Here is a 9,578-nt window from a genome sequence, read left to right on the forward strand (position 1 = left end):
TCTTCACATGTGCTCTGTATCAAAAATGTATCTGCTAATCCAGAAAACTATGCCCTCCTGTCAGGCTCCTGTGATGCCAAGGGCCAAAACGCAAGTAAGCTCAAAGACTGGGCTGTGGAGAACAGATATGGATGAGAAGAATCCTTGTAGCTGCTTCTTAACAGAGTACAGTCAAAGAATTGAGATAATGAGGATTTTAATTGTCATCTTCAGCAGGAACGTCGAGGGAGGAGAGCTGGTCCTTTTCATCAGACTCTAAGAAGCCTGGTTTTCTTTGGTCGCTCAAATGATACTTCAGTCACCAGAGCCACGAAACTTCACCTCTCTGTGCCTGTCTTGCTTGATGCGCCTGGAGACGGTTTCGTGCTGCGTTCCCTCGGCGAAGGGCAGCGCCCGGCAGCGGGAGCGGGCAGAGATCGCGCTGCTCGCCCGCCCTATCGAGCCGCCCCGCTCCCAGACCCCGCCCCGGCCGCGGGCCCGTCCCGGCCACGGGCCCGTCCCGGCCACAGTCCTGCCGAAGCATGGAGGCGCATCTCAGCTTCCGCGGACGGCGGGCCCTGGTGACTGGGGCCGGCAAAGGTGACGGCGGGCGGAGGGCCGGGGGCGGGGGTCGCGCCGGGGCGACTCTGACGCCGTCTTCCCGCAGGGATCGGTCGCGCCGTGGCCGTGGGGCTGAGCGGGGCCGGGGCCCGCGTGACCGCGCTGAGCCGAACGGCGGCGGACTTGGAGAGCCTCAGGCGGGAGGTACCGGACCCCTCCCTGCCGCCCTTCCCCGCCCCACTAACCCCGCATCGCGCCCCCGGGCTCCCTCGCGGCCTCCCGCCCATGGCGGCTGCCCTCGCTGCAGTGCCCAGGCATCGAGACCCTCTGCGTGGACCTGGCGGACTGGGAGGCTGTGGAGGCGGCGGTGGGCGCGGCGGGGCCGTTCGAGCTGCTGGTTAACAACGCGGCGGTGGCGGAGCTGCAGCCGTTCCTGGAGGTGACGCGCTCGGCCCTGCAGCGGTGAGTGCCCGGCCCCGGCCCGCCAGGCGGCTCCCGCACGGGACCGCAGCTCCACGGGGAGCTCTGGGGCCGAGGATGCCCGCCAAGGCGTCACGGAACTATGAACGTCAGAAACGCTGGCAGAGCTCTCCAGAAAAGGGTGTTATTAGAGGGGAAGCAGCTGGAAGGAACAAAGACAGCATAGGTCCTTTTTCTTTACTGTCTTTTCATGCTTTACATCATCACCTTTCACCCCTTAAACAGCAAAAAGAAACAAAGCACTGGCTCTTACATCCATTTCTAAGTAGCCAAAACCTGCAGTGTCACTTCCAGAATGGTGGGGTGCACCTGCCATCCCACTGGCATGGGAGGAGTGCCTTTGCTGCTCATCAAGCTCAGAAGTTCCAGTCTAGTTCCAGCTCCGTTAAATTGAAAGGCAGTTGTTGCTAAGACAATTCAGAAATAGATTCAACAAACCCAGGTAAGGAAGCAAAAAATGGTCATGGTGGGAAATTAAATTTGCTAACTACAGTAACATGACATCTTTTTTTCTCTGAAAAAAGGTCCAGTTTTGTTGTTAGTATGCCTTAGGATACAGGTTGAGTCCATGTCCTTCTCAGAAAATGGGTTATGCTGTGTCCCTACGTTAAAAATGGCTGTTGAGAATGTAGAATAAAGGTTTGTGACTTGAACATAAAATGTATGGATTCTACTAAGATCATTCTGCAGAACTGGCAAGTGGAAGCCTGACTAAGGAAGCACAATGTGGCAAACAGAAGAAATGCTGCCTCTACCCACCTTACAGCAGCTTTGGTTTATAAATCTGTGTGAATGGTTTGCTTGACCTAAGAGTCATCTGCCCTGGCTGAGGCCTAGGGCCCTGTTTAAACATTGACAGAGGAATTCCATTAGACTGCAAAAGAGCAGAGTCCTCTGCAAAACGTGCCTCATGCATGCCTGCACCTCCCCACACATTGACAGGCTTGCAGCCAATGGAGAGTTCTGTTTCATTGCTGAGATCACACCTGACCATTCTGGCTCTCCTGACAACTTGGCATTTCTGTCCATGTCCTAGAGTATCACCACTGTTTCCAAGAAACCAGCAGCACTTTTCCTCTGCTGCCTCCCAAAACAGCTCCCTGGGCTGGGCTACAAGCATTCTCTAACTTAAATTTGACTTATTCATTTGTAGGTCTCTTGATGTGAATTTTGGGGCTGTGCTTCATGTTTCCCAGGTGAGGAAGAGTTGTCACTGCAGCTGCCTCCATGAATAGCAGTGACTAAATTGTACATAGTAGGGGTATGTGTCCACTGGGGGGGTTGAAAAGACTGCAGTTCAAAGTCAATCTGACAAACTACATATACAACCCCTTTACACTCTTGCTTTGACTCTTGTAAGCAGGAGGCAGTGAAGACTTGCTTCCTCCAGATGTTTTTGTTCTTTGGTCTACCATAATAGCCGAGCAAGATTCCTATGGAGTGAAATAATGATTTTTCTTGTTAGGATTCTGGCATTCCTTTTTTTTTTTTTTTCCCTCCCAGATAGTTGCACGGCAGATGATTGCACATGGCGTGCCAGGGGCTATTGTGAATGTCTCCAGCCAGGCATCAAAGCGTGCACTGAGGGATCATGCTGTTTATTGTAAGTGTGTGCAGCTTTAGCAGTGCCCCTCTCAGTTTTGACCAGCTGGAGACCCGTAGTCACCAAGCTGCTGGCTGCCAGCTACCTGTGTGTTCCAGACCAGGTGCTCTGCAGTTAAATATCTCCTCTTCTTTATTTCTCTTAAAGGTTCCACAAAAAGTGCTTTGGATATGCTGAGCAAAGTAATGGCAATGGAATTGGGACCCCACAAGGTAGGAGTCTGTTAGAGAAAAGTGTGAAAGCTGAACCTGAGCAGAACCACAGCAGTTGGGTTAGACTGTTTGCTGTTCTTGGTCCCAGATTAGGGTGAACACTGTGAACCCCACCGTGGTTATGACTGACATGGGGAGAATTAACTGGAGTGACCCTCAGAAATCTGCTGCCATGATTGATCGGATCCCCCTGGGAAAGTTTGCAGGTCAGTGATGTAGGTCTGTCCCCAGGCTGTGCTCTCGTGTTTGCTCCAAGCCTTCCTTCTCACTGACATCACAACCAGAAGTTGCTGATTTTTGGGCAAAGTGACAGCTCTGTTGAATGCTTTTTGGCTGAATTTCTGCAGTATTTTATCAGGACAGGGTGAGAATCAACCCCCCTCTCACTTTTTCTACAGCCTCCTCATCTTGGGACAAGTGAAATGAGCTTATTGTTCATAAACCTGATTGGGTGTTTGCTGTGGCCACAGCACCATTTGAGCACAAGGACAGTTTGATGGCAGAAACACTTTCTGGCTCTAATTACCTGCAGAGGTCAAAGGCAGAGCTTTATAGGTGCTTGTTTTTCTGGTACAATTTGAGGAGGGCATCAGATGTTCTCTGTTTGATTACAGAGGTGGATGATGTGGTGAACAGCATTCTCTTCCTGCTGAGTGACAAGAGTGCTATGACAACTGGCAGCTCACTGATGATTGATGGGGGGTTTCTTGTCTCCTAAGATGACACCTGCATTTCACACCTGGCCTCAACTCATAAATTCTGCCTAGATGTAAACTGGATAGAAAACAATGCCACAGACTTCTTGCTGGAGGGGCAGCAGGGCTGAAGGCTGTATTAAAAGTGAGGCAGAAAAACAAGCTTTGCAAGGCTGCTATATAATAAAGCTCACATACACCTTCATGGAGAATGTTTATTGCACCAAATAAGGTTTTATCTTGTCACTCTACATGATGATTAGAAATTGGACCTTTCTTCCAACCCTGTTCCCCCCCCCACAACCCTTCAGAAGCTCTCCCTGTTTCATCCAAATCCACAGAGTCTGTATGCGGTTTCAGTGGGAAAGGGAGGAAGTTAGCAGACTCCTCATTGCTTCCTTTGTTGTCTTTAGTAGGAAAAAAAAGTAGAGGCAACAACCCCAGCCCTGCTCTGCAGAGACTGGATTCTGGGCGGGGGGCCTGCTAAAGACTAATGGGGGGAGCAGCACCATGCTGTCCTAGGGTGTGCACACACAAAAAGGCAAATGCATTGATTGCACAGAGCTGTTTCACTCACAGAGTTTGGCTAGTACCCAATAAAGCACCTAATGATTCATTTTTCAGCTTCTCATTTACTTTGACCCCTTCCAGGGCTGGTTATGATTTCTTTAACAGTCTCAGAAACATTCTGCTAGAGCACCAGTTTGTTAACTGTTACCCACAGCAGGCTGGGCAAGGAGACCTACTACCCTCCCAGCTATTCTTGTCTTTCAGCACCATTGAAATCAGCTCCTTCCCCACTCCCACCAGGATGTTCACCACCTGTTTCACCTGCAGGTTGAAAACAGGTGTTTCCAGAACAGGATGGATGTCTCAGCCCTTTCCACTTGGAGTTCAGGAGAGCCAAAACAGCTTGTTGCCCGAAGGAGCTACCTTGCCTTCCCCGCTGTACCTCCCCTGGGGGCTGTGAAGTCCCCAGCTGGTCTCCTGTCCCCACTGCCCCTTCACATCAACACTGACGTTAAATCAAAGAGACATTTAAAAAACACTGACTTCATACATGATGAAGGGCCCTACACATCCCAGCCCCCTTCAGAAACACCCAGCTTAATATGCAATCTGTCAGAGGATAACAGCATGCTGAGCCAACACCTAGGCCACAGCCCTCAAAACATGGTACACTTTTTGCCAGGCTTCTTCACAGGCGGTGGGCAGAGCACAGCCCGGATGGCTTCATCAAAGACTGTCTTCAAGCCCCTCTGCGTCAGGGCAGAGCATTCGAGGTACTTTACCGACCCTGGGGAAAGAGAGCTCCAGCTCAGCCACTCCAGTTCTACCACCATTCACTGTCCCTCACCCACTCACAAAGTTCAGTGCCACCGACATCTGCCTGCTCGTGAGACTCACCGATCTCCCGAGCCATGGCCAAGCCTTGGGGATAGGTGATGGGGGCCAGTTTCTTATCGCGTAACCTTTCAATGGTGTCCTTATCATCCCTCAAGTCCAGCTTGGTGCCCACCAGGATAATAGGAGTATTTGGGCAATGGTGTCTGACCTCAGGGTACCACTGAAACAGAGGCATAAGAACAATAGTTATATGAGTAGCCATAACCATGAGGATGCATTCCTATTACTGGGAATGAAGAAGTTCAATACTGACATGGTGGCACACTGCTGCCTACAGTTCTAATGTGCTCTGCAAAAAGAGACTGGTGCAGATGTAATAATGAAGGCACCAAGACAGAATCCTGACAGACACTGCCAGCCAACTCTGCACACAGTGCTTCCCTTAACTGTATTTTAGCTTCTAAGACATTCCTTATCTTAAAATGCAGATTCAGAAAGGCAGTAATTTACCCAAAGAAGTCATGAACAAAAAGCAGGCTCCACTTAAAACCTGCAGACCATGATTTTCCCTCACCAAAATATCACTGATTGAAGCTTTGGGCTTGTAGGTGTGGTGCTGGGTGGGGCAGGGAGCATCACTGGTTCTTCTCTTCTACTGTTTCACCCAGGAGGAGAATACTTTACCTTAGCTCTGACATTCTCAAAGGAGGCTGGACTCACAAGGGAGAAGCAGATCAAGAAAACATCCTGTACAAAAACAAGAGGGTCAGCTGTGCAGAAAGAAACAGCTAGAGTGAAGGGAGGCTGCAGAGGGAGCCTGAGAAAGGACAACCTCCTCCCACAAGGACTGCTGTGGCTTTAAGAAATTCTTCCCCATTAAAACTTCCCCGTTAAAAACTAATTCAGAGAGGGAAGGAATGGGCCTTGAGTGTATGATTGTATTTTCTTTCACAATGCTGGGCTCTGCACGTTAAGAGCCTGAAGCCTCAAACATCTTAACAGCACTAAGGGCTCCACCAGCAGCACAGTAGCTTAGGAAATGCTACACCCAGAAACACTCCTATGGCAGGCCAATGGGGATCTGTCCTGCTGAGAGAGAATGGGAATATGGAACTGGCTATGCTGCACAGCAGCCCTACAGCATTCCTTTTACTTGAGCCTCCCTGGGGCACCCATAATGCTTCAAAGACCATTACAAAGACAAGACAATAACAGGACAATCTCTTAGGAGAAAATCAGCTGGGATACTTCTTAACCAGAATCAGGAGCATAGCTACAGGAACTCGGGGTTTCCTCAAAGGAAAGAAACATGCCTGTCCTTGGGAGCCTCCCTGTCTCTGAGAAGGAGCAGTCACAAGCCAGTCCAAGCCCAGCACTCACCGTCTGTGGATAGGAAAGCGGCCGCAGTCGGTCATAGTCTTCTTGCCCTGCTGTATCCCAGAGGCCCAGGTTCACTGGCTTTCCATCTACCATCACATTGGCAGAATAATTATCAAACCTGCCAATGAGGAGTTGCCATCAGTGACAATTTTGTGGAGACCTTCACATCTCCATACAGAATTCAAAGGGGCAGTGAATCAGGCAAGGATACTGGAGCACAGTTCCAGTGGGGACAATCTGCCTTCCTCACATATGCAGCCAAAGCATCATCCTTACCTGTCAAGTTCACAGTCTGATTTGCAACAGCCACCTCCTCACAGACAAACCCAACTTTTACACATACATGCATACAGATCAAAAATGAAGCCCAAGGCCTTTACTTACACAGTGGGAATGTATTCTCCAGGAAAGGCATTTGTGGTGTAACTGATCAGCAAGCAGGTCTTCCCTACAGCTCTGCAGAGGGTAAGAGTGGCAAGCATAAAGCAGGGTACAGCATGGAGCACTAAGGCAGTAAAACTCACGCTTTCCCCACCGGAAACACATGTTTAGGTAAAAAGTTACCATGTGAAAACCAAGCTTGTAGGTTGGAATTCCCTAGTTGTCACAGACATGGCCTGAACTCAAAAGGTGCACCTTGCCTGAGCACTTCCTAACCCTGCTCTCTGCAACTCCTTTTCCCTACCCATTCAGCCTTCAGCAAGACATCAGTCAAAATATAGTTGCTCCATGAACCAAGAGAGAGAATAAATTAGGGTTGTGTACTGGGCTCAACAGATGCATAGTAATTGAGCAAAATGGATAAACAGTGAGGTTAAAAAATATGCAACAATGCAGAATTCTGCAAGCTCCTCAGATACAGGAATTCAGTATCAATAAATACAAAAGGGAAAAAATAAGGTTCCTTAAACAAAAACGGACTTTAAAATTTGACCGCTGTCAGTTTGGAAAAATATTAGTGAAGAAGGATAAAAGCTCAGGGCTTTGCTAAAGGTTGGTGGGATTGGTCAGCCCAGCAGTGGCAGCTGGCAAGGGCCAGGCCACGGCTGGCTGGCAACAGCATAACAACAGACTTTAACCAGTCCTGTAGATTTCCTAATGGAGAGCTTCACTGTAAAACGAAGGAGTACCAGCAGTGTGTGCAACTTCTTTATCCTGGGGAAAGTTGTGAACTGCAGACAACCTTCCAGAAAAAGACTGTGAGTGCCAGTGCTGGGGAAGGCTGGCTGTGAGGAGCCTCGGTGAGGCTGAATAGCTAGCAGAGATGCATATCCCTTATCCAATTCTGCAACCAGACTGATGTAAGAGGATGTCAGAAGAGAGGAAGAGAGCTGACAGTCCCCTGCACACACCAGGATGACAGAAAGCACAGAGAGAACGAACCACTATTACAACTTTTGCTCTGGATTAGGTCCCCTTGGTCTGAGAACAGAGAAGTTTTGTCATGAACCAATATGCTGACTGGTCCAACTTTCCTCCTGAACTGTGACTTCTCTTTCCCACCAAACAGGGAAGCTTATAATTCACAAAAACTTGTGTATCTATATGTTTCCAATTTCTTTTGGTCTGCATTGTTGCTTTGGTCTTAATGCAAAACACAAGACAGCAAACCTTCAGCTTTTCCAACATCCTGAGCTTCCAGTCATTCCACTCCCTTCTGCAATAAGGCTGTGCTTTCTCCTACTCCCTTCTGTAGCCCTCACAGGCTGGAACCTGAAAGGCCTCACTGCAAATGTGTATTTGAGAGGGTGGCATGCACAAAAAAGGGGAAGTCTGCCTAAGATCAGTTAGCATTTAGGTCTGAGTACCTCAGCTCTGTTCTTGCTACGGTGATCAGAAAAGTAAACTGGAATTGTGAGGAAAAATATGGAGAATGAGCTAGGAGAGTTACAAAGCAGCATAAATCTACTGCATGCCTGCATCTTGGAGGCAGATGTGTTCCCAAAAAAAGGCATTTGGGAAAAGCCTAAAGAAAAAAGCAAAAAGGGTGACAAGGAGCACGTGGTGAAATCAGAAAGAGCAACGCATTTCACCTCGGAACAATCAACAAAAGGACACATGAGACCTGCGAAAATCAAGATTTTCAGGAGGACTCTGGTCAGGAATAAAGCAAGTACAATGAAAAACAGCAAAATACCGGCACCTAAATAAAACAACGAGGAGGCAAACGTAAAACCCAAGTCTGTGTTTGCTACCCAGGCAGCACCCAAGTTCATGAACTATGAAAGGAGCAGGGCAGGGTTGCGCGGACCGTGGCAAGGCCCGTCTCCCGCCGGGACTCAACGGCGGCTCGGCCCGCCAGCCCCGCTCCCGCCGGCCCCGGCCCGGCCCCACCCGAGCCAGGCCCTCGTCGACCCAGGCCGGACCGAGCCTCGCCGCCTGGCGCGGGGCCTCCCGCCGGCGGGACGCAAGCCCGGACCAGCCCTCCCTCCTTCCCTCGGCGCCGCCGGGCCCGTTTGGTGCGGGGCTGCGGGGGCCCGGGCGCGGCCGGAGCGGCCCCTCCCGCACTCACCCGTCGCCCACCACCACACACTTGATCGCCTGCATCTGCCCGCGATGGCGGCGCCGCGACTGCGCCGCAGCGAGCGCCCGCGGGGTGGGGCGGGGCCGCGCGCCGAGCCGAGCCGAGCCGAGCCGAGCCGAGCCGAGCCGAGCCGAGCCGAGCCGAGCCGAGCCGAGCCGAGCCGAGCCGAGCCGAGCCGAGCCGAGCCGAGCCGAGCCGAGCCGAGCCGAGCCGAGCCGAGCCGAGCCCACCACCGCGGGCAGGGCCGCGGCTCCCGCCGGCCCCGCCCCCGCCGCTCTCCCGGGGCCTGAGGCGGCCCCGCCGCGGGCGGTGGCACGAGAAGCGGCGGCCCCGCCCCACGAGAGAAGCGGCGGGTGCTGCTCGGAGCCGGTTACTGCATTAGGGCCCACCGGCTCAAGGACAAATCTTTAAAACCCAGTTACGTTGTAGCTGCACAGTTCACCGTCTTCCACCCAGAGCTGCTGAGGAACAAAGATGGAGTAGCCAAAATCCTTCCGGAAGATGGCTTTTGGCTTCGCCCAGCTCCCCAAGGTACCCTGCTACGAACAGAGGTGCCCACAGTAGTGGCCCCGTCTGAAAGCAACAGTCTGCTTTTCCCTTAGCTGTGGGTCTGCAGTGCTGCCCATCAGCCACAGATTCTGCTTATTATGACTAGGGAACAGCTTCCCAGCTTCTTTGCTTTTATCTTAGTCCAAAAGCAAAACCATGCCCATCTTATCCACCTGTAACAGCCTTTTAGCTCCAGGACAGGCTGACAGGGTCTTCACAAGAGCAAGACAGCAAAAGGTCCCACTCTC

At 51.3% G+C, this 9,578-nt stretch overlaps 2 protein-coding genes across 4 annotated transcripts; one reads left to right on the forward strand and one right to left on the reverse strand.

The window, feature by feature from the left end:
* Positions 1–428: 428 nt before the first annotated feature.
* On the forward strand, positions 429–3,735 carry DCXR (dicarbonyl and L-xylulose reductase). The gene is made up of 8 exons (XM_063409148.1): positions 429–579; positions 647–744; positions 848–1,002; positions 2,174–2,216; positions 2,524–2,623; positions 2,771–2,835; positions 2,924–3,041; positions 3,450–3,735. Exons 1-8 carry the CDS (start codon positions 522–524, stop codon positions 3,551–3,553), a joined length of 741 nt encoding a protein of 246 aa, XP_063265218.1. The 5' UTR covers positions 429–521; the 3' UTR covers positions 3,554–3,735.
* RAC3 (Rac family small GTPase 3) lies at positions 3,726–9,072 on the reverse strand. Of its 3 annotated transcripts, none has more exons than XM_063409151.1 (6): positions 8,770–9,072; positions 6,642–6,713; positions 6,258–6,375; positions 5,562–5,624; positions 4,938–5,097; positions 3,726–4,827 (listed from the first exon to the last, which is right to left on the reverse strand). In XM_063409151.1, exons 1-6 carry the CDS (start codon positions 8,802–8,804, stop codon positions 4,697–4,699), a joined length of 579 nt encoding a protein of 192 aa, XP_063265221.1. In that variant the 5' UTR covers positions 8,805–9,072; the 3' UTR covers positions 3,726–4,696. The 3 variants fall into 3 exon arrangements, with proteins under 3 accessions (XP_063265221.1, XP_063265219.1, XP_063265220.1); XM_063409149.1 differs by having other exon boundaries at positions 8,791–8,947; XM_063409150.1 differs by lacking the exon at positions 6,642–6,713 and having other exon boundaries at positions 8,770–8,947.
* Positions 9,073–9,578: the final 506 nt, after the last annotated feature.

Source organism: Prinia subflava, chromosome 12 (genome assembly GCF_021018805.1).
Source record: "Prinia subflava isolate CZ2003 ecotype Zambia chromosome 12, Cam_Psub_1.2, whole genome shotgun sequence".
NCBI lineage: Eukaryota > Metazoa > Chordata > Aves > Passeriformes > Cisticolidae > Prinia > Prinia subflava.

Bases quoted from the DNA above. Each gene is read 5' to 3' on its own strand.
- DCXR (XM_063409148.1), top strand. From the start codon at position 522: ATGGAGGCGCATCTCAGCTTCCGCGGACGGCGGGCCCTGGTGACTGGG. The intron at 1,003-2,173 runs GTGAGTGCCCGG...ATTCATTTGTAG, and splicing joins ACGCGCTCGGCCCTGCAGCG to GTCTCTTGATGTGAATTTTG. The intron at 3,042-3,449 runs GTCAGTGATGTA...GTTTGATTACAG, and splicing joins CCCCCTGGGAAAGTTTGCAG to AGGTGGATGATGTGGTGAAC.
- RAC3 (XM_063409151.1), bottom strand. From the start codon at position 8,804: ATGCAGGCGATCAAGTGTGTGGTGGTGGGCGACGG. The intron at 6,714-8,769 runs GTGAGTGCGGGA...TACCCTCTGCAG, and splicing joins TGTGTGGTGGTGGGCGACGG to AGCTGTAGGGAAGACCTGCT. The intron at 5,098-5,561 runs GTAAAGTATTCT...CCTCTGTTTCAG, and splicing joins TTGAGAATGTCAGAGCTAAG to TGGTACCCTGAGGTCAGACA.